The sequence below is a fragment of the Acomys minous genome (genome assembly GCF_964271855.1).
Source record: "Acomys minous genome assembly, chromosome: 10".
NCBI lineage: Eukaryota > Metazoa > Chordata > Mammalia > Rodentia > Muridae > Acomys > Acomys minous.
The window spans coordinates 4,901,436-4,928,335 of record NC_140491.1 but is presented as its reverse complement, the minus strand read 5'-3'; the positions used below and the strand labels follow the sequence as shown (position 1 = coordinate 4,928,335).

Below are 26,900 nucleotides of genomic sequence, written 5' to 3'. Positions count from 1 at the left end.
CCCCGTGATAAAATGACAAGAGTGTTTGGGAATAGTAATATGTGTTAAATAGCAATATGCTGGCTACATGCTTACTAGGGATTTTTATGTTTTAAGAGGTTGTATTTCAGGAGCTAGGGTAAAGATCATGGCTATTGTGTCAGGGTTGTTTGAGGTGAAAGAGAACAGAGCAGGGTAGCTGCCACCCATCAGGAGGAAGAATTTTTTTTAAAGAAAGATTTATTTATTATTACATATACAGTGCTCTGCCTGCATGTACACCTGCATGCCAGAAGAGGGCCATCAGATCACATTATAGATGGTTGTGAGCCACCATGTGGTTGCTGGGAATTGAACTCATGACCCCTGGAAGAGCAGTCGGTGCTCTTAACCTCTGAGCCATCGCTCCAGCCCCAGGGGGAGAAATCTTATAGATTAAATTTTTTAAAAATTTACTATTTGTGTGCCAGTGACTGGAAGTAGAGTGGTCGTCACCCACCAGCCTCTGTACGGCTTTTATGGGTTCCAGGCAAAGCAGTGGGCAGAAGGTTTTGTTTTGTTTATTTTTTTTTTTAATTCCCTTAAATTGTCTGTGTATTTATGCCCAGGCTCAGGGAGCCGTAGCCCAACCTCTCACTTTCAGCCATCAGCCGTTACGGTTTACTTTCTGCCAGGGCCACCCTCTCTACACAGGTTGACATGTATGCAAAGGTAGAAGAGACGAGGATGGTTTTTAATTTTAGAAGCATTAGAATACATCTATAGTGTGTGTGTTTGCGTACGCACCCAGAGCAGGGATTTTATTTAGCTCAGTAATTAGTGAGAGAATTGGGGAAGCTGCTAGAAAGAACTTATTGAAATGAGGCGTCTAAGGCTGAAAACTTGTGTGGAATAAAGTAATATTCCGGCAGGCGATGGTGGGGCACACCTTTAATCCCAGCACTCAGGGGGCGGAGGGGCAGGTGGATCTCGGAGTTCGAGGCCAGCCTGGTTTACAGAGCGGGTTCCAGGACAGGCGGGGCTACACAGGGACACCCTGTCTTGAAAATCAGAAAAATGAATAAATAAATAAGTGTTCAAGTGAATTTACCAACTTGCTGGATATTTACACAAGAATAGGTAGGTAGAGAACACAGTCGAGTCCTCAATCAGTACTCAGTTGCACGGTTATCGCTGTAGTGAGCAGAGCACGGTTACTCTCCCCCACCTGCATCCTGGCCCACTGGGGCAGTTTAGTGTGAGCACAGACAGGGGTGTCTAACGTGGAAGAAAGTCAGAGAGGGCTGTGACTGTGAAAGGCTTCAGAACCGGTAGGGCGGTGCTGGTTTTGAAGACGGAGAAACAGGTCTAAGAAGCAAGGAATAAAGTGGATAACAGTGACCACCAGAAAGGGGCAGGAAGTCAATTCTTACCCCGCCCCCCCACCCCCCCACCCCCCCACCCCCCCCCCCCACCCGTCCCGGAGTACCCAGGAAGAGGCGGAGCTCTGCAGAGACCATGGCCTCAGCCCAGCAAGTGCTGCATAGGATTCGAGACCTCCAACGTTGCATCGGTAATAGATACTTTGTTGGAAGCCACCGAGTTGGTGGCACATTTTTATAGCAGAAATGGGAGGCTAACACAATAGAGAAGATTTAGTGACCTGCAGCAGCAGAAGGCGGCACAGACGCGGAGGCACATGCAGTCCCGAGAGCCTTAGCATCCCGCTGCCTTGTTTTAGTTTGTTTTTTTTTCAAGACAGGGTTTCTCTGTGTAGCCCTGGATGTCCTGGAACTCCCTCTGTAGACCAAGCTGGCCTCGAACTGAGAGATCCACCTGCCTCTGCCTCCTGAGTGCTGGGATTAAAGGCGTGCGCCACCACGCCCGGCTGGTAGACGTCATTTATTAAGACCCCCACATCAAGCTGCCCCTGCAGACCCTTTGTAGCCTTCCTTTCTCAGGCTGCTAACAGAAAGGGGAGTGGGTTCCAGTGAGGTGAGTGACTCAGCGCTTAGCACGGATGCTCTGCCCAACACAGGGTCATTAATCACTGCTGGGAGTACGAAGGAGAAGGAGCGAATTGATGGCTCGGGGTCGGTAGCCACCACGCACCCTGGAAAACCCGGGAGAGCCAAGTCATCAATAAGTCTGGAATCAATTCTTGCTCCCTCGGCCAGTTTCTAGGCAAATGGAGCAATGGCCTGTTGTGAAACAGCTGTTTCAGTTGGTGAGGTGCGTTATCTCACTTTCGACTAGAGTGAGCTCTGCTCGACTCTGGGTGACCCTTAGGAATTGACTCTGAGCCTGTGAAACTTAAAATTGGCAGACATTGAAAAATGAACAATAAAAAAGCATAAGTTAAAAGTACAAAGAATGTATAGGCTTTGCCTCTTCTGGCACCAGTACCTCTTTTTCATGGGGACATCCTTGAGTTTTGCGTGAGAATAACTCTACTCATTCCTCTTTGGTGAGCGAATGACCCAAACTTTGTTGACTGTATTTTAGGACAAATGGCTGGTGTGAGGACCAAACATTGCCAAAAGGACATGGCTGGAGTCACGTGGCCTCCAGTTAGCTTCACGTAGCTGCAGATGGATTCCCCTAGAAGCCTTTAAAGGAGCCTGTGAGCTCCTCCTTGGGGGTTGAGGCCATTTTGTATGGATGGTTGACACCTACATACAGACTGTTTCTGCAGAATAAACGCTCTTTATTTTTATATACTATTTGAGTCTGGGGTCTTCCTTCAGTGGTTTATGGACCCTTACAGCTGGCTTAGGAATTTTGTAGGAATAAGCACGATACCGTGAGAATGAAGCCTGGATGGCCATGTAAAAGCACCAGGCAAGGGCACTTTGCGTGAGCCAGTGGAACATGGGCTAAACACCTGGGAGAAACCAGCTTGACAATGAAATCAATTTAGGGGAAAGCAGAGAGGAGAATGGGTTTCTTTGATGTTATTTGAACTCTTGAATCTAGCTGTGACTCAGGAAGGTCTCATCTGTCTCTGTTTTGTCTCACAGTTGCTCTGTTATGGAGCCTTTGATTTCTCATGTGTTGGTTTAGGCTTAATTTCTGTTACTGAAATCTTCTTTGTTGCAGTAATTCTCCTCCTTACCCAAGGTGCGGGGGGGGGGGGGAAGGGGGGGACTGACTTATTCCAAGATTCTCAGTAGGGGCGCAGGACTACAATTATTAGTAGTACTTTATTATGGAAGTTTTGGTTTCTTTGTAAACTCAGTTATGTTATGTAAATATGTTTTTGCTTTAATCTCAAGTGTGGGATTTTAGTTTGGGCTTTAGTTTGTCCACACCTGATAATTGCCTCCTGCCGGGGTGTGGTCTTTGCCAACTGGTAACTGCCTGCCTCGCAGGGCATGGAAAGGGGCGTGGCCTAGGGACTCTGAGGAAGATAAATATGAGAGCCAGGAGAGAGAAAGTGTGGCGAGTAGTGTTTTGGAGAGGCCAGAGAGGGATTGTGTGCTAGCTGGGAGATACACAAGAGGAACATTTCCACACAGCAGTTCAGAGCAGACTGCTGCTTTTTCTGTTTACGGCGATTAGCATTGCCCCAAAAGAACCCGCTGACTCTAAACAGCCAGGAGAAATAAAGGGGTCTGCACCCTCTCTCCCCCTTCTTTCTCTTACCCAAGGTTAAGAGGTTGGTGGAAGGGAGGTACAGGACTCAATACCCAAAATAAAACAGAGTTTAAAAACTAGCATCAACAGTCTTAATCCTACATAGGTTGTATTTCCTAACTTGTACATGCATACCTGTAATTGACTTTAATTTATAAAGCAGGCATAGCAAAATATTGAGAAAAATAGAAAAATATCACAGTGATATACTTCATATGTTATATGTATGTGTTCTCTCAAACTATCCTACTGTACCAATGTCTCATGTTCCATAGGATGATACAAAGCTAAGCCAGGTGTGGTGGCCCATACCTTTAATCCCAAGCACTTGGGAAGCAAAGGTAGCTAGATGTTTTTGTGAGTTCCTGGCTAGCCAGGGCTACAGGGCTTGGAGAGAGAGGTTTGGGGTTTTTGCTTTGGTTTTTTTGTTTTATGTGTGTGTGTGTGAGTGTGTGAATATGTGTGCACATGCGTGCATGCTGACAATATGACAAGAGGACACTCTGTTTTGTTTTTTTGTTTGTTTTTGATTTGCTTGTTCATTTGGATTTTTTGGTTTTTTTTGTTGTTGTTGTTTTGTTTTTGTTTTTTTTTTTTTGAGACAGGGTTTCTCTGCGAAGCCTTGGCTGTCCTGGCCTCCCTTTGTAGACCAGGCTGGCCTCGAACTCACAGTGGTCGACCTGCTTCTGCCTCTGCCTCCCTGCATGCTGGGATTAAAAGCACATGCTATCACACCTGGTTTCGGATTTATTTTAAAGTGAGGTGACATAAAGTTTGACTGTGACACTCAAAATAGCATACAATTTTTTTAATAATTTTACATTTCCCCCTGTAGATTTTCTTTTCCTTTTTAAAAACAAAATCTCACATACCCAGGCTGGTCTCCAACTCACTATGTAGCTGAAGGACGGCCTTATTAAATGCCTAATGCTCCTGCGCCATCTCTTGAGAACAAGGATTACAGATGTGCACTGCCACACTCAGATTCTTCTGGAGCTTGTGCAAGAACAGCAAATTTTACCAGGTCAGTCGATTTAAGAATAATCTTCATTGTCTGGGAAAAGGGGGCTATGGGCTGGCAGGGTACAGCCTGCACAGGCGAAGGGTGTACATGACAGAGGCATTTTGGGGTGTGTGTGTATCAGGAGTTGGTGACCTCCTGCCATATGAATCCTGTGTAATGTGATGTTTAACATTACATTTAAGGTTTTAATTACTGTGCTTAAGATACGTGCAAGTTGTCCTCTGACCTCCATACATATACCATGGCATGCCTGCCGCAACCCGTGAATAAAGGAATTTTTGAAGTTGGAGAGGGGTGAGGGAAAGAGTGGGAAAGAGACAGACAGACAGAGAAAGAGACACAGAGAGAGACAGACAGACAGAGAAAGAGACACAGAGAGACAGACAGACAGACAGACAGACAGAGAAAGAGACACAGAGAGAGACAGACAGACAGAGAAAGAGACACAGAGAGAGACAGAGACAGACAGACAGACAGACACACACACACACACACACACACAGAGAGAGAGAGAGAGAGAGAGAGAGAGAGAGAGAGAGAGAGAGAGGGAGATCGGGAAAAAGATGGAAACACTGTCTTGGCAGAATCTTTGTTTCAGTGTCTTAGCAGAACATCTCCAGCTGTGGACTTAGGGTATTTTCTACTATCCCTAAGTGGCCTGAGACTATAGTGCAATAACGTCAGCTGTTATAGTTTTGTTCAAAACTTGAGAAAGGACTTAGAAATAGACACAATTTGCCTTTGATTTCTATATATTCTAGAGACACAAGAACATAAGTGGAGGCCGGGTGTGGCGGTGGCGCACCTGTAACCCCGGCCCTCAGGGAGGTAGATGCAGGCAGATCGCTGTGAGTTCGAGGCCAGCCTGGTCTACAGAGTGAGTCCAGGACAGCCAGGACACAGAGATACTATCTGAGTAAGAGGGCTGACAGTGGGGTGGGGGTGGGGGAATCAAGCTATTACTAAGAGTGGGGAGGCTGAAGGCATAACTTGAGTATAAATCAAATATGTTCTTATACAGAAGAAGCAGAGGGAAATCAAATCAGCTACTAAGACTAATAAGATCATGGATTCAGTCAGCAACACTAAGTCCTAGAATGAAACCTATTTTGCTGATAAAATGATTTAGAATTTCCCGGCATCCAGAACTGTGAGGAAAAAGAAGTCATGTTGTCTAAAGTACAGTATTTGTTTTGACAGCCTGAGTGAACCAAAATACGTGTGTGTGTACGTGTATGTGTGTGTTTGTATAAAACATGCGACAAATGATACACAAGCAATGCTGAGAAGGTAACATGTTAGCTGAGCTGGGAGGACGGGTAATCTCTGCTGGAGAACGTGGGGACCTGAATGTAAACGATGGCCTTAGAAGAAAAGCTTACAACAGCTCAACAGGGCGCCCTTTGCCTCCTTGCAGCCGCTGCCTGGCACCGGGGCCACTAGGAATCATCACGCGATAATCAGACTTCTGAGAGAGTAGGAGCAGAGCGACACGCGGTTGCGAGGTCGGGCTGTGACCTGCTCTCTAGATCTTTAGTCAGCCCTCTCTCCTCAGCCTCTCCCGGGCTTTATTTTCGATCTTTGCTTTTCGATCTCACTTTTCTCTATGCCTCTTCCCTGGGTCTCATCCGATGTCCACCCGTCCCCTGCAGACCTTTATCCGGCCGGTCACAAAACCGTGGAAGCCACATTCAAGTCTTCTTTCCTTTTCTACAATACCATCCCCACAACGCAGGATTTCATCTCCCTAGTTGTATGCAATGGGTCTCCCCCATGATCTTTCTAAACCTGATGATGTCACAGCCCTGCTTAAAGCTGTACTGTGGCTCTCTAGACTGCAGATGTTTAAAAAAATTTTTTTTTAATTAAAATATAATTTCATCATTTCTCCGCTTCCCTTTCCTTCCAACACCTCCCTCAGACCCAGTCAAACTCAGTCGGCTCACAGCGACTGAGTTCTGACTGCTCTGTTCACAGCGAACTGTCTTCTGACTGCTCTGTTCCCTTTTTCGGAACCTCCATCCCCTTTCATACAACTTCTCCCTTTCCTTCAAGATTCAGGGTCAGAGCTGCCTTTTCCAAGAAACCCTAACTCAGCTGACGGCCATATTTTATACAAGATTTTGCCGTGGTTTCCATTTACTCCACTGTCTCTCAGGAGGTGAGTGTTATGTTCCGTTTACTCTCCCTGGCAGGCGTCAAGTCTGTACGTCACGTAGCCTACATCACTAGTGCTTGAAATAAGAAACTGAGACACTGGGTTTAGTGACTCCATGTCTGGAGAGATCACAGATATTTCTGTAGCTTCTGTATACGTAAGTAGAGAGACTTTTGATGTTTGGGAGCCAGCAAAGAGAACTGTCTGAGAGTCCATGATAAAACGAAAATTGCTTCTCTGGTTTCACTTCTTACGCCCATTGGCCGGAACGGACCAGGTGGAACCAAAACAAGAAGGAAAACTGCATTTCCCGTCATGCCTCTGGACAGCCCCTCTCAACGTCCCCGCCTCACTCACACGGAAATGAAAGTGCCACTTCCGGCTTTGCGTCCCGGGGAGCCGGCGGCGTTAATCGGCCCATTATAGCACCTTACTCGGGAACGCCGCCTTTGCCTGGGTCTTTCTGGAAAGGCAGTTTTGATCTGGACCGAGCGGCACAGGTATTACCCGGCCGCCTTGGCGGGGCGGCGGGATTTGTGTGGCCGTGTGCTGCACGGGGCCGGGAGAGCCCGTTCCTCTGGGGGTTTGGAGTTCCGCGGAGGGCAGGTCGGAGGGTCGTCGTCTTGCTCTGACGTTTTGCTTCTCCTCTTCTCTGCTGTCGCAGCGTCCCGGGCTGCTGCGTGTCTCCCCCGCGATGGCGGATACGACCCCGAACGGCCCCCAAGGGGCGGGCGCTGTGGTAAGTGAGCGGCCTGGGCTCCCGGCTCCATCAGCAAGAGTTGGCAAGGAGCAGGAAGTGTTTGCGAGGGCTGGAGCGTTATGGAAGCCGCTGCCCGCCTGCCTGCCTGCCGGGGCTTAGAGAGTGCGGAGCGGGTGGAGAGGAGCTCCAAGTTTGTTTCGGAAGCGGCCGCGGGCAGTCCTGGAGCAGGTGGCCGTCCCCTGCGTGCTGGGGATACCGGGCCTCCTGCCCCTTCCCACTCCTCGGTCTCCAGCTGTCTTCAGCCCCAAGGTTGAAGTTGCCATCGGAGGCAGAGGCTTCCACCCACGCGCCTCGTGGTGCGCGTAGTCCTGCCCTTTGTACCCACTTTAAGCCTTTTAAGAAACTTCGCAAAGGAGAGAGAGCGGTGTTTTCTCAGTCGCTTACTAGGAGGAATACTACTCTTCTGTAGACTTTTAACGTGGTGGCCTTTAATCACAGCACTCGAGAGGCTGAGGCAGGCGGGTCGCCGTGAGTTCGAGGCCAGCCTGGTCTTGCAAAGCGAGCCCATCCAGGACAGCCAGGGCTACACAGGGAAACCCTGTCTCGGGGGTGGGGGTGGGGGATATTGTTCTACAACTCTGAGTCATTTTTGTTCTTTAGGCCTTTAGCTGAATTTTTCTTTTCTTTTCTTTTTTTTTAATTTTTAAAAACATTTTACAACACCTCCGTGCACACACTTACTCTGCTGGCCCTTCAGGAATTCTCTCTTATCCACAAGTACTAAAGTATCATCCCCACTACACTTGGGGAATTTAACATTGATATGCTAATAACCTAATGTGTAGTTCATGTTCAGATTCCCTTAGCTGTCCATTGTCACTTCCCCTCCTTGGGAAGTCAGTGGAATTCCTCTGTTCTCCCTCTTTGGGCCTTGAAGACAAGGCTAGCTTCAAAAGCCCAGGCTTCCTTTGCTGACCCATCCCAAAACCGAACATGACCGATTGAGCCCTTCTCAAGACACCCTTTCTTCAACATGAACCGTTTCCTGTCGATCCTCTTTTTGGGGGAATTCAGGTGTGATATTTAAGGTGATATCAACTGATTTACCACTGTAAAAATACATTTCCCCCTTTATAATGAAGAAAGTTGTTTGGCCTAATACTCCAAAACTGTGTGAATAATTTGCCCTCAAGTGTTCAAACCAAAGATCCAATAAAATCATTGGCGGGGAGGGTGTCTGGAACCGTGTATATCAGGCAGCTCATCCTTAAAAACTTAAACGGACGTACACCATTTAAGCTCCTTTGTCGTGGAATAGAAAGTGACCCAGATGAGGGGCTGCATAGGTGGGTTCAGTGTTCAGTAGAAGTGAGTGCTGCTTTTGCGGAGGACCCTAGTTCAGTTCCCAGCACTGCTTGGGGGGGCGGGGCTTACAGTCACCTCTAACTCTAGCTCCAGGGCCATCCTCTGCTCTGTATTCAACACTGTATTAAAAAAAAGATGTCTGAAATGGATAATTCAATTTGACTTACTGCATAATAAAAGCCCTACACAAATATGTATTTTATTAGGGGGTGTCATGTGTGGAGGTCAGAGAACAACCCATGAGAGCCAGGTCTCTGATTCCACAATGGTCTCAGGGTTCAAACCTCAGTCGTCAGTCTTGACATCGTGGGCTGTTACTGCTGGATTGCCTTGGCATCCAGCAAGTGGATTTTAAAGAGAATGCTTTAAACAAACTGAGCATAGTAATCGAGATTTACCCTGCATTTGACTACTGCTATAATCAATTAAATTTAGGAACATCACAGTATAATAGCTGCATCTAGATAGATAAGCTAGGAGCATTTTTTATATTGAAATTGCTAGCATTTAACTAAAAGGCATGTAATTTCTCTTTTTCATGAATGTATTTTGATGCATAAATGTGTCTGGGGATTTCTTGGGGGGATATTTTTGGTTTTTCAAGACTGGGTTTCTCATTGTAGCCTTGGTTGTGCTGGCCTCACTCTGTAGACTAGTTTGGCCTCAAACTCACAGAGATCCACCTGCCTCTGACTCCCTGAATTCTGGGATCACAGGTGTGCACCACCATGCCGGCTTCATTAATGTGTCTTAAAATCAGTTATTGCAAGCACCAACTAGAAACAAAATTCCATCACTTTTAATGAGGCTATGTGTTATAAGACTTCTGTTTATGTACCCACTTTATATGTACCCACATATGTTTATATCTTGGTATTAACATTATTTTTGAGCTTTAAAGTTAAAAATATAAAAGTCTCTTTAGAAATTAGTATGAAGTGCATGTTAGTGATAAGGCAGGTTTAAGTTCTTGCTTTCAAGATAAGTTTGATCTGGGGCCACTGAAATCAGGGTAAAACTTGCCTGGGAGCCTGCAGGGCAGGCAGAGAGTAACGTGAGCTGAGAAGCAATCCCATTTCATACTTGACAGACTTGTTCTGATGCCTCAGGGAGCGAGGCTCTTCTGCACACACATAGACACATGGTCTACAGACTAGTGAGGCCAGCAGTACCCACTGCAGCGATGTTACTGTCCTCTTCTTAATGGATTATTTAACCCAAGCCTAATATTTGATGCCTGACTCAGTTCTGAGACCTGACTATTTGGGTTTGAGATTTTTCCTAAGAATAGACATTACAGTTGTCTTGAGAGCCGTTAGCTCTTACTTAACCTTTTAAGATAGATGGAGCCATTATTATAAATGTTGAAATAGCACAGAAAATTTTACTCTATAGTTTCTGAAAGTGCTTCTTATGCCTTCCACAGTGTGTATGTGAAGACGGAGGTAAGTAACATGAGCTTCCACTTATGATCTAAAAACAAATGTTACAAGGTGTTGGTAAAATAGTCTCCATCTGAGCAAAAGTGCATAATTTGTCCCTAACATAATTTTCAGGCTTAGCTTACCATATTATCTTTTTTTTTTTTAATCTAGCAATTCATGATGACCAATAAACTGGACACAGCAATGTGGCTCTCTCGATTGTTCACAGTTTATTGCTCTGCTTTGTTTGTCCTGCCTCTCCTGGGGTATGTATTGTATTTCTAACACCGAGAGTTCAGTCAGCATTTGCAGAATGTTGTTAGCTTTAATAATTGTTAAGCTAAATGGGATAAGACTAATTAACACAACCCCATTTCAAATTAAGATTAATCTTTAATACCAATTTGGATGTTTTACTTCTCGTTGTCTGTGTGACTGCTCATTCTAGATCTGAGGAGTTCACGGTCTCCGCATTTCTCCTTAAACCGACAGAAGAGAGGCTGAGTATGCTCAGCTGGGTGTGCTGATGCCTCCCAGAGTGCGGAGTACATTCGTGTGCTTTGTTTTCCATTGACAATTGAATGGTTTAGGGGTTGTGCAATGATGACGCAATTCACGGAGGAGGAAGAGGCGGGAGCTGTTGGTGTCTCGTGATAGCTTTTCCTCTGGTAATTTGCAGGTTGCATGAAGCAGCAAGCTTTTACCAGCGTGCTTTGCTGGCAAACGCTCTCACCAGTGCTCTGAGGCTGCACCAAAGACTGCCACACTTCCAGCTGAGCAGAGCGTTCCTGGCTCAGGCGTTGTTAGAGGACAGCTGCCACTACCTGCTGTATTCGCTCATTTTCGTCAACTCCTACCCCGTTACAAGTATCCTTTTCCTGTCTTTGGCAATGGAGTGCCCAGCTAAGCATGTGGCAGGTGTCTTTTCTGTCAGAAGGACACAGTAATGATACTTCATACAGCTCGTTGGTTTTGCTCTTATTTGTCATTTGTCATTTGTATGAAGATATATCAGTATAAACATTTCTGTCCCCAGAATTTGAAGACTCTATAGAGCTGTTTTGCAAATTTAAATATCATCTCTCGATGTTCTTGCCTCTTGTCAGCTTAGCGGATATTTAATAATTAACAGTTAAAGCACAGGTTAATATGTGGATTCGGTATTTAAATTTGTATCTCATTGACTTTATATCTTGGTAGAAATATGTAAATTTTATTTACATGTATGAGTGTTTCCCCTGCATATATGTATGTGTACTGCATGTGTGCTTGGTGCCTGGGGGACCAGAAGAGGAGGTTAAAACCTCTACAATTGAAGTGTCAGGCAGTTAGGAGCTACCGTGTGGGTGATGGAAAATTAACTCCGGTCCTTTGCAACAGCAGCCAGTATTCTTAACCTCCCAAGCCATCTCTCCAGCCCTACCAATGTGTTACTTTAAATAAAAAAACAAAAACACTCTTTGCTCCCCCAGTTTCCAGGGAGCTAGGAACAAAAGAAAATTAATCCTGAAATGACTCAGTCAAATAAAGTGAAAGTAATCTGCTATACGTAAAATTGAAAGTCAGGCTATGAGCCAAGTGCAGTGGTGAATGCCTGTAACCCTAGCGCTGGAAAGCACAGGCAGTTTAAATCCAGCCTAATTTACATAGCTAGTTTTAGGCCAGCCAGGGTTTTACAATGAGACCTTGTCTCAAAACAACAACAAAACAAAACCAAGCTAGCAAGGTGGCTCAGCAGATTGATTCTTGGGAGTTGGGGAAGCGGTGAGGGCTGGCAGGAACATAAACTAGGAAATGGTGAGCAGTGCCGATCTGGTTCATGAAGCCACCGGGGTCATGGTGAGATGCGAGGGGCCAGAGTGCCACAGGTGTGTGCGGCCTTTGGTCTTGAGGTGGCGTATTGTCCGTGCTGTCGGTGCTGGCACTTAGGAATAACATGGTAGCCTCGCCCCTTATCTTTTCTAAATAATTTAAAAGTGACATTGAACCAGGTGTGTAATCTCATGCCGGTAATCCCAGTGCTTGGAGAGTGAGCGTAGAGCGTCAAGGTGAGCCTGGGCTTCCATGAGACCCTGCCTCAAAACCAAGTTAGAAAAAAAAGTGACATCAAAAGCTAAGATGAATCTCATAAAGATTTGTAAGCTGTAGACAGAGATAAAATCCTCATTACAGAACTCCTTGAGCTCTGGATATGTGTTAGACAGTATGAAACTTGGCCTGAGAGAGTGAGGTTTGTGAAGGGGCCAGGCTGCAGCCCAAATATCTTCACTCCCACTTGAAGGTTCTGTTTTGGAATTGCCTCTATTACTGAATTAGACTTCAAGGCTGGGCGGGTCGGAGTTTAAGATGAGTTATTTAAGCTTCCGCCAAGTTTCACAGAGGCCTTAAACATGAGAAGTTTAGTTTTCAAGTATTAAAGAAGTCTGGTTCATTAAAAGGTTCTAAACTGCAGCCAGTAGTGTATGCCTGCAGTCCCAGCGCCCGGAGCCTGAGGCAAGGAGGAAGGAGAGAGTGAGGCCGGCGTAGGCCGCAGGGGTAGGCACGCCGTGTGCTGTCGAGATTCTCCTCATGTTTGGGCACTGATGTCCACTGGCTGGAATGGGGTTTTGGGTGCTAATTGATATCAGCAAGCTGGCAAAAATTGGGAAGGATCCATTTCCATTTTTTCTTTTGAAAAATTGAATGAAAATTGTGTATTTACCCACAGTTTAAGGCCAAACTGTTGGGCTTAATATAAAAATTCCTTGTTTATATTTGTAATTAAATTGATAGAACATGTGGATTTTATAGAAGCTGAAGTGTACAGTCTTTTTTACAAATTCACATTTTTTTAAAAGTATAGTTTTTCAAAGTAATGGGAGTTAAGCCGTTGGCTTTGTCAGCAGTGTAAGCCACCCACTGAACTCATTGTCAGGGGCTGCTTCAGCTCTGCCTGGCACGTACTGCACAGCTGTGCACGGTGCACGGTGACCTCAGGCTTTCCTTAACTGCTTTCTCCAGTGAGTATTTTCCCAGTCTTGTTATTTTCTTTGCTTCATGCTGCCACGTACACTAAGAAAGTCCTCGATGTAAGTAAAGCTGTCATTTCTTTGGTTTGTGGATTGTAGTTGGTTAGCGTGACTTTTGAGTTTCTGAAAATTTTCACCTAAATTTCCTGTATTCCACACAAGCTTGTTATGGTTTTTTAGTGATTTGAAATTTTTAAATTTGAAGTTTATGTTGTTGAAATGTCATAAAACAGTGTATTTTGTGGAGAAAGGATTGTTCTTAAAATTGCTTTTCAGTTCCTTGAAGTTTATGTTTCTTCATTTAAAAAGTGTGTTAAGTTTGATGAGTTGGCAGAGATGTTGCCTCTGGCACTGTCATTCTCACCTCTGCGCAGTAGAGCCTTACCCAGTGCCCCTATAGTAACACTAAGAGAGGCTTCCTGATTTCCCCTGAGTGGAACATGAAGCAGATACGCTGTATGTACACTTAAGTTTGAATTGGGGTCTTTTGTTTGTTTGTATGTATGTGAGTTGTTTTATTTTATTTTTTTGATACAGTCTCCTTACATAGCCCTGGCTGGCCTGAATCTCTCTTTGTAAGCCAGACTGCCCTTGAACTCACAGAGACTTGACTGCCTCTGCCTCCTGAGCGCTGGGATTAAAGGTGTCTGCACCACCATGCCTGGCCCAAGTTTGCCGTTTTTGTTAGCATTTAATCTATTTCTTTATTTCTCTAGCCACACGAGCCCTTAGGGTTCTGTAATCTATAGTGTTCGGTGTCTGAGGGGTCACAGGAATTTTAACTATTGCTAGATAGTCAGATTTTTGTTATGACTAAAGAGAAATAACCACTGTTTTTTTTGTGGGGAGGGTGGAATTTATATGGGAAATAAGGTAAGAATGAAAAATTTTAATAATGTGTTTTGGGTTCTCTTCAGAAACAGAATAAAGCAGGACAGTACACTGAGTAAGTCCTTAGTTTGTGCTCATAAAGTCTCTTTGAAATAATTTGGCCTTTGGTTGTATTACCTGTTAAGTATGCTACCAATCTAATGGCAGTCAGCCCTTGGTGCGTCAGTTCTTCACTGTAAACACTTAGCCAAAAACTGTCGTGTCTGTCCTGGACATGCCTTCTTGGCATTCCCTGAACAGTACCGCGACACAGCCGCATGCCTTCTGCCGTCCTCGTGCCACCCTAGGGTGTAAGCGGTGGAGAGAAGGTGGAGGTATAGGAGATGCCTGAGCTGTAATGTAATATGGTGCCTCGGCTTGTTTGTTTGTTTGTTTGTTTGTTTGTTTTGTATTTCGAGACAGGGTTTCCCTATGTAGCTTTGGCTGTCTTGGACTCACTTTGTAGACCAGGCTGGCCTCGAACTCAGTGATCCACCTGCCTCTGCCTCCCGAGTGCTGGGATTAAAGGCGTGCGCCACCACCGCCCAGCTGAGCATCCACCCACACACTTTGGTGTTAAGGTGACTGAGCGAGCTGTAACAGATGCCATATTGTTTGGTATTAAGGTGACTGAGTGAGCTGTTACAGATGCTGTATTGTTTCTAATGCTTGTTCTCTTTTCTTTCAGGCAAAGGGATCAAATAGTTTACCTCTGTTGAGATCAGTCTTGGATAAATTAAGTACTAACCAACAAAATATTCTGAAATTTATTGCTTGTAATGAAATATTCTTGATGCCTGCTACAGTTTTTATGCTTTTTAGGTAAGAATTCAAATATGCTTGTTTTGAGAGATTGATGAGATAAGGGCTCGTAAAGATTTCATCCTCTTGACTCAGAGCAGGCGTCACATGTGTCCTCAGCTAGAGGAGTGTCCCCGTTGCTCTCGTAGAAGCACTGGGACATAGGAGGACGGCAGTTCGTCGGTTGTCCACCCCCTCACTCCCGCGCCTCTTACCTCTCAGTGAAACGGTTCCTCCCAACAGGCCGCCCATAGATGCTTAGATGTCTTTGGCTATTAATTCAATGTATTCGTTGTAATGCATGTGGCCATTCTCCCCACCCAATCCTTATTCCTTCCTATAAGTCCCTTTCCTGTATTTTTGTTTTGTTACCCATCTGTGTGAGCTGGGCTGTGGAGCCAGCTGGGCTGACCAGGGAGTGTACAACTGAAGACGCTGACTCCTCTTTCCCCAGGGGCAGGGAATTTGTCTTATACACTTTGTGAAACATCATTCAAACCCTTGCAAATTAATTTTAATCTTTGAAAGTCAAATTTTAAAATACTAAGAAGGGGTTTGTGTTTTGTGTTAGCTTGGGTTACTGTTGCCATCATGAAGCACCACTACCAAAGAAAGCAAGTTGGGAGGAGGAAGGGGATTATCTGGCTTAATGATTCCAGGATACAGTTCATCAGCATCATAAGTCAGAGCAGGAACCTAGAAGCAGGCTGCAGAGGCTGGAGGGTGCTGCTTACTGTCCAGTTCCTGAGGCCTTGCTCAGCTTGCTCTCTTACAGAGCCCACCTGCCCAGGGATGGCTCCACCCACAGTGGGCGGGGCCTCCTCCATCAATCACTAAGAAAATGCTGCACGTACTGGCTTACCTGCAGCCAGATCTTCAGGAGTTCTCTTCTCTGAGAAGACGACTGTGTGTCAAATTGACATAAAACTGGCCAGCACAGTCTTGAAGTCTAATTCACTTTATTCTTACCATTACTGAGATGATATTTTTTTTAACTAAAAGGAAATGTTTTAAAAGTAAAGTCTTAAAGTTACAATTACTTGCAATTGTTAACATTTTATTTGTAATCTGGAAATAATAGGTGAATAAAGAAAGTTTTCCTTTTTTTTTTTTTTTTTTGGTTTTTCGAGACGGTGTTTCTTTGTGTAGCCTTGGCTGTCCTGGACTCACACTGTAGACCAGGCTGGCCTCGAACTCACAGAGATCCACCTGCCTCTGCCTCTGCCTCTGCCTCCCAAGTGCTGGGATTAAAGGGGTGCGCCACCACGCCCGGCCCTTTCTTTCCAGAGCTAGAACATCACAGCAGTATTGGTCTCTTCGTTGATAATTTTGCATTTGATTTTAACCATCTGCATCTAGCTAGATGCTTGCGTTTTTAATTTTAGTTTTGAGTAGGATACACAGACAATAGGGTCATCTAGGGTAATCTAACCCATTCGTGTCTGCGGGCTGTTTTGTCAGCTGCAAACTTCATGATCAGAGCAAAGAAAAAACTGTATACAATATTTTAAATAAGGTTACTATTTTATGTTGGGCTGGAGTTTTAGCTGTGTGGTGTCGCAAATGGTGTCACAGGCTCCACACACTTCTCTGCTAAAATAGCATTTTATGATGTTCTGGTCATGCTGTTCCAGAGTGAGCAGTGTAATGTGTGTGCATGTGTGTGTGTGTGTGTGTGCGCGTGTGTGCAGGCCACTTAGAAAACACCTGTGTGCATGTGCGGGCCACTTAGAAAACACCTGTGTGTGTATGCAGTCCACTTAGAAAACACCTGTGTGTGTGTGCAGTCCACTTAGAAAACACCTGTGTGTGTGTGCAGTCCACTTAGAAAACACCTGTGTGTGTGTGCAGTCCACTTAGAAAACACACCTGTGTGCGTGTGCAGTCCATTTAGAAAATACAGGTGTGTAGAAAGCATACTTTGGTGGAGTAGCTTTGCTTGTTGCATGACTCATTTGCAGCTTGTTTTTCCAATCGGTATATTTTGGGTTCTGTATGTGTTGGCATTTAGAGTTAGTGTGTGTGGTTTTTGTTTTTGTTTTTGTTTTTGTTTTAAGATTTATTTTTTTTATTATTATGTGTACAGTCTGTCTACATGCACCTTTGCAGGCCAGAAGAGGGCATCAGATCACATTATAGATGGTTGTGGGCCACCATGTGGTTGCTGGGAATTGAACTCAGGACCTTGGGAGGAGCAGACAGTGCTCTTAACCTCTGAGCTGTCTCTCCAGCCCCGTGTTTGTTTCTTATAATGGTTGCATGTTGTTCTTTTGGGTTAGTGTGTTCCAATGATGGATAGTTGTTTGCATTTTTAGTTCTCCAAATATTGATGCAATAAACATCTTTCTTAGCTTGGATTTACTTGTGTGCCAACAGTGGTCTCTTCAACATAAATATCAGAACTAATTTTCTACCATTAAGCTAAATGCACTTTGTATTTGGTAGACTGAGTCAGCATGTGCTTGTCGGCACAGGCCTGCACTCCCAGCACTGGGAGGGCCGAGGCAGGAGGTGTCCAGCTGAAGGCCAGCTTAGGGAGGGCTGAGGCAGGAGGTGTCCAGCTGAAGGCCAGCTTAGGGAGGGCTGAGGCAGAAGGTGTCCAGCTGAAGGCCAGCTTAGGGAGGGCTGAGGCAGAAGGTGTCCAGCTGAAGGCCAGCTTAGGGAGGGCTGAGGCAGGAGGTGTCCAGCTGAAGGCCAGCTTAGGGAGGGCTGAGGCAGAAGGTGTCCAGCTGAAGGCCAGCTTAGGGAGGGCTGAGGCAGGAGGTGTCCAGCTGAAGGCCAGCTTAGGGAGGGCTGAGGCAGGAGGTGTCCAGCTGAAGGCCAGCTTAGGGAGGGCTGAGGCAGGAGGTGTCCAGCTTAGGCTGCACAATCAAGATTCTTGTCTTGAGAAATAAGTCTATAATCTTGATTTTCATGATTTTCCACATTTGTGCAAGTTATTGTTACTAACTATAAAACTTTATATTTCTAGTGTTTGTTGACTGGCTGATGAAGTTTTTATATGCCTGACAGTTGGCTTGATTTTTCTCTTTTTCTTTCCTGTACTGAGGATTGAACCCAGGGCCTGATACCACTTAGTAAGCCGTCGGCTGTTGAGCTGTGATGTCCTCAGTCCAGCTTTACTTTTGTCCCCTTATTCTGAAACAAGGTCTCATCCTGAGTCACCCTAAGTAGCTGCCCGCAAGCCTGTACCAACAGGCTACATTCTTTAGTAATCTCTCTTTATACCTTGTACAGATTTTTCTATAAATTCGTCTTTTATTTTTCTAAGTTACACTTCTCGGGGTGAACTCTAGGGTTGCCATGTGCTACTCAAGTTACAGGCTCTCAATGATACAAGGCTCTGCAATGATGCACATAAGTACTTTTCCTCTGCTGGTCTGAGACAGGTGCTCTATGTAATTGAGGCTGTGCCAGAGCTCACTGTATAGGCCAGGAGGTGCTGCACGAGCAGAGGCCCTGGCCCTCCCACCTGAGTGCTGGGGCTACAGCCTGCGCCGCTACATCTGGCTACCAAAGCAATCTTAATAGGTGTTCTGGGCCTGGACTTTAGTTGGTAAGATTTTTTTGTTTGTTTGTTTGTTTGTTTTTAGTTTTTTTTTTTTTTTTTTTGAGACAGGGTTTCTCCCTTGAATTCACAGAGATCCACCTGCCTCTGCCTCCCAAGTGCTGGGATTACAGGTGTGTGCCACTGTGCCCAGTTGGTTGGTAAGACTTTTAACATGTTTCTGAGCCTTACTTTTTTTTTTTATTTAAAAGGAAATGCTAATAAATAAATGGAAATGCTAACTAGCATATGTAAGCTTCTATGTTTAATCTCTAGCACTGGAAAAAAAAATAGTAATTGAGTAGATAAATAGCTAAAATGTATAGGATTTGATGCAGCTGCATTTATAAATTATTCAGCTCCAAAGCTTATATCCTAAAATACAGCACACTAACATGAAACCTTATTTTAGAATTATAGTGGGTTTTAACTTCATTGATACTTAGCTCAATCGAGGTCATTAAGACATTTATTTAACACTATGGATGAAGTTGTCAGCATCTTAAATTTCAAGAGCAGAGTTTACCAGAAATATTTTTAGGTTAATTTTTTTCACTAGAGTTGATTAAAGGAATAAACTCTAGTAGTATGTGGTGTGTGTGTGTGTGTATAGATACCAGGCTGACAGTGGGTGTATTCCTTATCACTTAGTGTCTCTCACTGGACTGGCCCATCAGCAAGTCCCAGGGCGTGGCTCAGGTCCTCACGTCTGAGCAGCAAGCACTGAGTCAGCGCCCAGGCTGTTGCGCTGTGGGCACTCGGCTTGTCTGTGTTCCTTGTCCCTCCTAGTTTCTGGTCATTACTATTTTACTGTTTTCCTTGAAGTCAGCTTTGCTAGCCACTGCATTTGAGTGAGTGTTTAATCTTTCTGTCAGGGTTATGTGCTTTACTTCGTATGTAGGAGTGTCCTCCTGGGTGTCTATACCAAGTGCGTGCCTGGTGCCCACAGAGGCCACAGGGGCCCTGGCATTTGCATGGGTGTGGGCTGCCACGTGGCTGCTAGAACCACACCAAGTGCTGTCCACTGCACACTTACCGTTTCACTCACTTTCCACTGCGAATGGTAGTAGCGCATGCTCTCAGGACATCGAGCTACACGTGTATGCTTAGGACTACGCAGCACATTTGTTTACCCAAGGCTTCCTTCCGCTCCGCATCTCCTGTGATGAGTAGTGATGAAGTAAAGTTGGAGCGCACAGATGGCATCGGCAGTGCTGACCTCACTGCCTTGGATGCCGCAGGAGCGGGGTGGTTGGATCATGAGGTGGTTACACTGTTGTTGATTCCCCTTTAGTTTATTTATCCTGCCCCCACCCTGCATCTGCATCCTCACCAGTGCTGGCTTTTTTTTTCTCCTTGTTTTCATAATTGCTTTTTTGATGGATGAATCTGTAACTGCTTTGAGTAACATGATGTTTTAGCAGTATTTTTTTTAGTGCATAAACATGTGAGACATTTCTGGTTTTGTGTGTATTTAATGTCTTTCATCTGTATTTTATAATTTTAATTACTTCAGTAAATTCAGTCTATAAAGTTTATTTATTTTGTCTTTGGAGATTAAGTCAACACATACCAGGCCAGTAATTCTGAGCTACTACTGACCTATTTCCTCAGCCTTCCCTGTGCAATAATATATTGTATGTAGAATACTTAAGTATGTAACTTGAATGTTACCCAAACCATAAAATTAAAATAATCATGCTTTCACTAGTATATGCCACTTTCATGGCAGATACACTATGTGATTAGTAGAGGCTGTATTACTGTTTATCTGTATTTAAAGATAAACCTCCAGTCTTGAGTTTATCCTGCTTACGTATGCACATATGTGCAAGGACAGATGGCCTTTGTAAGGTCCTTTCCTTCTTTCCTTCTCCCTTTTCTTACATTCTTTTCAGTCCCTCTCACCCTTTTCCCTTCCCTCCCTCCCTCCCTTGCTTTGGGTTCTGTAGCTCAGGCTGATGTTGAAACAATCCTTCAGCATCTACTTGTAGGCTGCTGGGACTACACGCTCCCTGCTGTGGTTTTGGTTTGTGTTAAGGATTAAATAAACCCCTCCCTCAAACAATACAAACCATGGTGCTTATAGGATGGTTTGTGTGGTAGCACTCGCTGCCACGCTGCACTCTCAGTGTTGTTTCTTGTTGTTCACTAGGGCCAGCCTAGGCGGTCAAGTGAGGGAGGCTTGCACGTAACAGTAGGAGCAGACGGTGCAGAACACCTGAAGCTGTGAAGGGGATAGATCGTTAGCATGTTGTCTTGCATAGTACATGTTCTCTGTTTATGTATTTCGGGTATGTGCAAGGAGAGGTTCATGCTTTTTTAATCTCACAGTCATAGTAGTGTCAAGCATCTACAGCTAGCAAAGACTGAATTACTGTCTGATGAGCACTGTGGTAGTGTAGGCACTTTGTACACTTGCATACACGTGTTCCTAGGAGGATAGAGTATGGATTACTGTCTGATGAGCACTGTGGTAGTGTAGGCACTTTGTACACTCGCGTACACCTGTTCCTAGGAGGATAGAGTATGGAGAGTGTGTTGTGAATTTCATAAAGGCCTAACTTGGATAGTGAGAATGTTAATGTTTTCTGTTAAGTTTTTCAGCTTAAAAGTTAAAAATTGAATGTCAGATAATTAATTGGGCAGAATGTATGTACCATTAAGTAATAGGCTTGTAATCATGTAAATTATTTTCACAATGAAAGTACAATACAAATTAGAAGAAAAGGTTAGAAATACTGACTTAAGTGCTCATATCACTGTATATACCTTTATATTCTGCTCTTTTTTAAAAAAATATTTTGTTGTTGTTGCTTTGCTTTTTTTTTTGAGACACAGTCTCACTATGTAGCTGTGGCTATCTTGGAACTCACCATGTAGACCAGGCTGGCACAGCGCACACAGAGATCCACCTGCCTCTGCCTCCTGAGGGCTGGGATTAAAAGCGTGAGTCACTAAACCTGGCTTTAAGAGGTTTTTTAAAATTACATTTATCTGTTTCTGTGTAAGTGTGTGGCAGGTGTGTAGAGGTCGCAGGACAGCTTTCAGGAGTCAGTCCTCTCCTTCCCCATGCGGGTCCCGGAGTCTTCTCAGGTTATGGTGCTTGGCAGCAGCGCCCGCCTTGCTGAGCATCTCTCCGCTCACAGTCTGCTTTCTTCAAAGCTGCTCTCTGGGTTTTCCTTCCTTGCCCCCTTCTTGGTTTCTCAGGACAGAGTCCCATGTAGGCAAGCTGGCCTCAAACTCACTGTATAGCTAAAAATAACAATTTGCCTCCATCTTTCAAGTCCTGGTATTACAGGTGTGCTCCACCATGTCTGACTGTCAGCTGCTAAATACAGTATAATTTACTAACCCTGTTGCCTCCTAGACCTGCCATCTTCCCTCCTTCCCAACCTGCTGGCCAGCGCTGTGTGTGCTGAGCTGCGCCCACAGCTCCATTCTTGTGTTTGGTTTAGTTATTTCAGTGTCTTAATCCAGGTAGTTTTAAAAGAAAGAATTCCAGGTTTGAAGTTTCATAGAAGACACGCATACATGCCTCTTGAACATTAGAATTATGAGTTGATCTTTTTTAAATCAAGAACACTAATTACTATAGGGTATGCCAGTCTACTAGTTAGTTGGTATAGTTTTGAGTTTTTATTTGCTCATATAAAATAAACTTCTCTTCATGTGAAAACTTGTTGTTGTTGTTATTTTGTTTGTTTTGTTTGGGTTTGTTTTTTGTTTTTGTTTTTGTTTTTTTTTTAAGATATAAACTTGGCCTGGAGGAGCCAGGCATGGTGGCACATGCCTTTAATCCCAGCACTTGGGAGGCAGAGGCAAGTTGATGGCTGTGAGTTTGAGGCCAGCTTGGTCTACAAAGGGAGTTCAGGATAGCCAGGGATACACAGAGAAACCTTGTCTTGGAGAAAAAAATGTAAAATTTCATTTCAGGTGGGCATATGTGGTATGAGACCACATGTAGCCTCTGCTCTCTGAGGCTCGGGAGTTGTAGGCCAGCCTGGGTTATGTATTAGACCCTGTTTTGAAAAACAAAACATTGAGCCTGCAGGACAGTTGGGCAGGTAATGGTACTTACAGAAAGAGAAATCGCACTTTACAAAGTTGCCCTCTGATCTTCACACACAAATGCCCACATCATTCCACAGTATCCAGTGTGTGCCCGCACAAGCACACAGACACTCAAATAACTTAAAAAGTGCCCCCAAGCCCCTTGATTTTATTAATTCTCGGCTAATTATAAGATAATATCTGATACTTTCTGAGTTTTAATATTTAAATTTTTAAGTAATACATGGATATATTGATAAAAACTTAAGTCACAGCATTTTGCTCTTTTTCTAGTCATCTATTTTCTTCTGTGTCCTTTCAAAGAATAATTTGTTGAGCCGGGCGTGGTGGCTCATGCCTTTAATCCCAGCACTTGGGAGGCAGAGGCAGGTGGATTGCTGTGAGTTCGAGGCCAGCCTGGTCTACAAAGTGAGTCCAGGACAGTCAAGGCTACACAGAGAAACCGTGTCTTGAAAAATAAAAAATAAAAAAAAAGGAAAAAAGAATAATTTGTGCCCAGATAAAGTAATTTTGGCTGACCATTTGATGAAGACACATGTTTTCTTTTAAATTACCTGTAATTTTTAAAATATATGTATGGTTTATTAACATATATTTATTTATCACCCTTGATTTTATTTATTTCAGTGGCCAAGGAAGTTTGCTCCAGCCTTTTATATACTACAGATTCCTTACTCTTCGATATTCCTCCAGAAGAAATCCGTATTGTCGGTAAGCTGGGGACTGTCTTACGTCTGTCTTGTTTAGTAGTCTTTATAACTCTCGGAAATTTCTTAGCTAACAGTTTAGAATTTAGAAGCAAGAAGTGTCTTTGCAATTTCAGTTTAGGCTTTTAAAAACTAGCTGGGTTGGTGAAAACGTAGTTTTGCAGCTAATCCTTGACTTATAAGTTTCCATCCTGATAAGTTCATCCTAAAGTGAAAATGCATTTCCGCCACCTCCCCCAGGAGACAGGTTAGCCGCACAGTGCTCCTTCGAATGCCCTTGTTACTGGAGCTGCTGTGACTGCTGTGACACAGCACCACAGTAGAGACTTGTGCAGCAGAGTGCTAGCCTTAGCAGAGATTGAAATCTCAAGTAGGCTGCTGCTGATGGTGGTGGTTGTAGCAGTACAAGGGAAAATACTGGAGGTTAAACTATTCAAGGGTGGAGACCTTAGATTTATTCTCGGAAATTGAAGCTGTTACCTTGATTTTTTTTTTTTTTTTAAGACAGGGTTTCTCTGTGTAGCTTTGCCTGTACTGGACTCGCTTTGTAGACCAGGCTGGCCTCGAACTCACAGATCCACCTGCCCCTGCCTCCTGAGTGCTGGGATTAAAGGTGTGCGCCACCACGCCTGGCCCATCTTGATTATCTTTTCAGGTGCAACTAATGCTTAGGGAATATGTGAGATGTAAATACCATTTGTAAGGACTTACTTAAGCGTTCACAAATCTACGTGCACTAGTCTCTCTTTGTGTGCACTGCAGCTTCCTGCATTTTGTCACACAAGGTCTAAAGAGCTCATAGCCAGGCAGATGTGCACATCTGTAACATCTGTGCTCTGGAGTCTAAGGCATTCTGCACCCAGGAGGCTCCTGTGTTAGACATAAGGTGGACAGTGTGAGTGGTGAGGGTTATCTTTGACATCCACCAGATTGACTTCTGGGACAGTATACGTCATTCTGTATGCGACGGGATGTACATATGCAGGTCTAGTATGTAGTGAAGGGTACTTTGTGGGCATTACAGGCAAGGAAGGCCTCTTAGCCACGTAAAGCAACACAGCACTGTCAGAAGTTGCAGCAGGAAATGGAGCAAGATCTTAGGTCCAGACCAGATTGTGTGAGCTCTTGAGTAGGTTTAATCTGAAGAGAGCTAGTTTGATCAGTATCCAAGTTGTAAGTAACATTCATTGAACATGCTCAGTGTTATCTCTATCAGCTTCACCACAGCACTGAAACTCCTAGTGTCTAGAAAAACTCTTGAGAGTGAACATTTATTTAAAGCAACAGTGTGTGGTTGTCCATGTTAGGTAATTTTTTGTGTCTTTTTTAGAAGGAGTTGAAGTTGTCTGTAAAAATGTGAAGACTGAGCTGGGCAGTGATGGCGCACGCCTTTAATCCCAGCACTTGGGAGGCAGAGGCAGGTGGATCTCTGTGAGATCGAGGCCAGCCTGGTCTACAAAGTGAGTCCAGGACAGCCAAGGCTACACAGAGAAACCCTGTCTTGGGAAAAAAAAAAAGTGAAAACTGACTAGTAAAGAAAATAAAGTAAATAATTTTTTTTAGATCTAACCATACTTAAAAAAAATACTTTTCATTACTTCTCTGCTCAAAAAGACACTCATATGAGTTTTGTGACTATTATCTGATGAGATGGGAGCCCTCATGCTATCCTGGCTGGTTTTGAAACCCTAGGCTCCCCGCCTCCTGCACTAGCAGCTGAGGGCTAGGACTGCTAGGCGTGCATGGTTTCACCGTCGGTATTTCCCTACAGTGTATTCTAGGTTCATCTTTTACCTAAATGGTTTGGGGTTGGTTGCTTTGTTTCGAGACTGTCTCACTGCGTAGCTCTGGCCTCCAACTCAGAGACCTGCCTGCCTCTGCCTCCCAAGTGCTGGGATTAAAGGTTTGTGCCACCACACCTAGCTACTTTTTAAAATTCTATTTAGTCAACTTTTTCTTCAGCATTGCTCAGCATTGTTTGCATTCATTGCCTTTTTGTTGTGTTTCTGAAGGGAACGATTTTGTCTTTCAGGAACTTGTTCAATGAGCTGAGGATTGTTGTTGAGCACATTATAATGAAGCCGTCCTGCCCACTGTTTGTGAGAAGACTGTGTCTGCAGAGCATTGCCTTCATTAGCAGACTGGCACCAACAGTTGCGTAGTTTAACATCTAGTTACGCTGTGTGTAGAAGATAGTTCATAATTTGGATAGTGGTTTCAAATTACAGGTCTAACACTGACCTCAGTAATTTACATGATTTACATAAATGTATCTCAATGCAAAGATAATAATTTTCCTGGCATGTTAAATCAAGCCTTTAACACTTTCTGAGATTTTACTGTACATTATTATTTGTGGTTACGTAAGTTTGTATTGGTGATAAATGTTGCTAAATTGTTTTAGATGCTGCTGTGCCTACATCATGGAATACATTCATTTCTTTTTAAAAGAAATTTGTTTCACCCTGACTATTAAGTTGTATCTGGGATGAGTTCATTGTGGTAATAGATGAATTCAGTATATTTTGAGGCAGTATTTTTCCATTCCATAACTTTGGTTGAGATTGTAACAGATACACATCCCCTGCAGTTTCCTGTCACACTCTGCTGATCTCTGCTGCCTTGCTAGGACAGGCGTGTTTAGCCTGTGTCATCACAAGGGAGACTCTATGCGTTTTATGACCTGCTAAGCTTCCGTTCCCATTAGCACATCTGTGGCGTTGAATAGTGTTTGAAAACGGCTTGGCTGTAAACCTCTTTTGGATTAGATACTGGGGTCATATAACCATTTACTCTAGAAGGTAGTAGTGACACAGCAACTTAGAAATGTGGACAGATAGATTATCGTTTGTAGGTTCTTGACTCTAGTTTTCTTGGTTTCTTAGGCTTGAAATTTCCTAGCCATTTGCAGCAGCAGTTCAGATGCCTTTGAAAGGATGTGCTGAAGACTGAGCATGTGATCACACGTGTGTGTCCTGAAATAATGAAGACTGTTCTGTAGATTACATGCTTGTCCAGCAAATAGGACTCAAAAGGTTGAATGGAAAGGGTTATGGGTAAGGTAATTAATGGGGAGTGGCCTGGGCGCAGCTGAGCGGAGTGTTGCAGCCTGCCGTGGGTACAGTGCTATGATGCATCTGTGATTGGGGCTGTGTAATCTGTTCAGTCTTTTAATTGAGTTGTCATCAATTCCTTTGTAAAAGTCATTCAATCTTTATTACTGTTGCATGATTGGAAATACTTAAAACTGCATAATTTTAGTGTAGAGAAATGTAATGTGGCTTTTTTTTGTACTTAGTTTTTTCTTCTATCTGCATGTAATTTGGACTTGTCAACTACACTCATTAGTAACTTATCACATCAGTTTTCTTTTTGTTTAACTTGCTAGAAAGGTGATAGTCTTAGGGTAGATTTTCAGGAAATACTACTTGATAGTTTAGCTATAACCAGCTACTTTTATATTTTTGTAATATTTATCCACCAAGTTGGAGAAGCAACCTCATAATATCCAGTTGATTTTTATGTGTGCCTAGCCTTCTTATCACTATGTATGGAATCTGATGGTTTTAAAAATACAACTTTGTAGAGCAATAAAGTGACTATAATGTTATGTAAACATAACTGATTT

The 26,900-nt window shown here is 44.0% G+C and overlaps 1 protein-coding gene across 2 annotated transcripts; it reads left to right on the top strand.

Annotated features, from left to right (window-relative positions):
- Nucleotides 1–7,115: 7,115 nt before the first annotated feature.
- On the top strand, nucleotides 7,116–26,893 carry TMEM33 (transmembrane protein 33). 2 transcript variants are annotated; one of them, XM_084799094.1, is made up of 9 exons: nucleotides 7,116–7,276; nucleotides 7,441–7,515; nucleotides 10,437–10,531; nucleotides 10,945–11,132; nucleotides 13,266–13,333; nucleotides 14,832–14,965; nucleotides 23,193–23,276; nucleotides 25,305–25,425; nucleotides 26,158–26,893. In XM_084799094.1, the coding sequence occupies exons 2-9, from the start codon at nucleotides 7,471–7,473 to the stop codon at nucleotides 26,161–26,163; spliced, it is 741 nt and encodes a 246-aa protein (XP_084655220.1). In that variant the 5' UTR covers nucleotides 7,116–7,276; nucleotides 7,441–7,470; the 3' UTR covers nucleotides 26,164–26,893. The 2 variants fall into 2 exon arrangements, with proteins under 2 accessions (XP_084655220.1, XP_084655219.1); XM_084799093.1 differs by having other exon boundaries at nucleotides 25,305–26,893.
- The last annotated feature ends 7 nt before the right edge of the window (nucleotides 26,894–26,900 follow it).

Excerpts from the sequence above, each read along its gene's own strand:
- TMEM33 (XM_084799093.1), top strand. The coding sequence starts at position 7,471 with ATGGCGGATACGACCCCGAACGGCCCCCAAGGGGCGGGCGCTGTG. Across the intron at positions 13,334-14,831 it reads ACACTAAGAAAGTCCTCGAT|GCAAAGGGATCAAATAGTTT; the intron begins GTAAGTAAAGCT and ends CTTTTCTTTCAG. Across the intron at positions 14,966-23,192 it reads ACAGTTTTTATGCTTTTTAG|TGGCCAAGGAAGTTTGCTCC; the intron begins GTAAGAATTCAA and ends TATTTATTTCAG.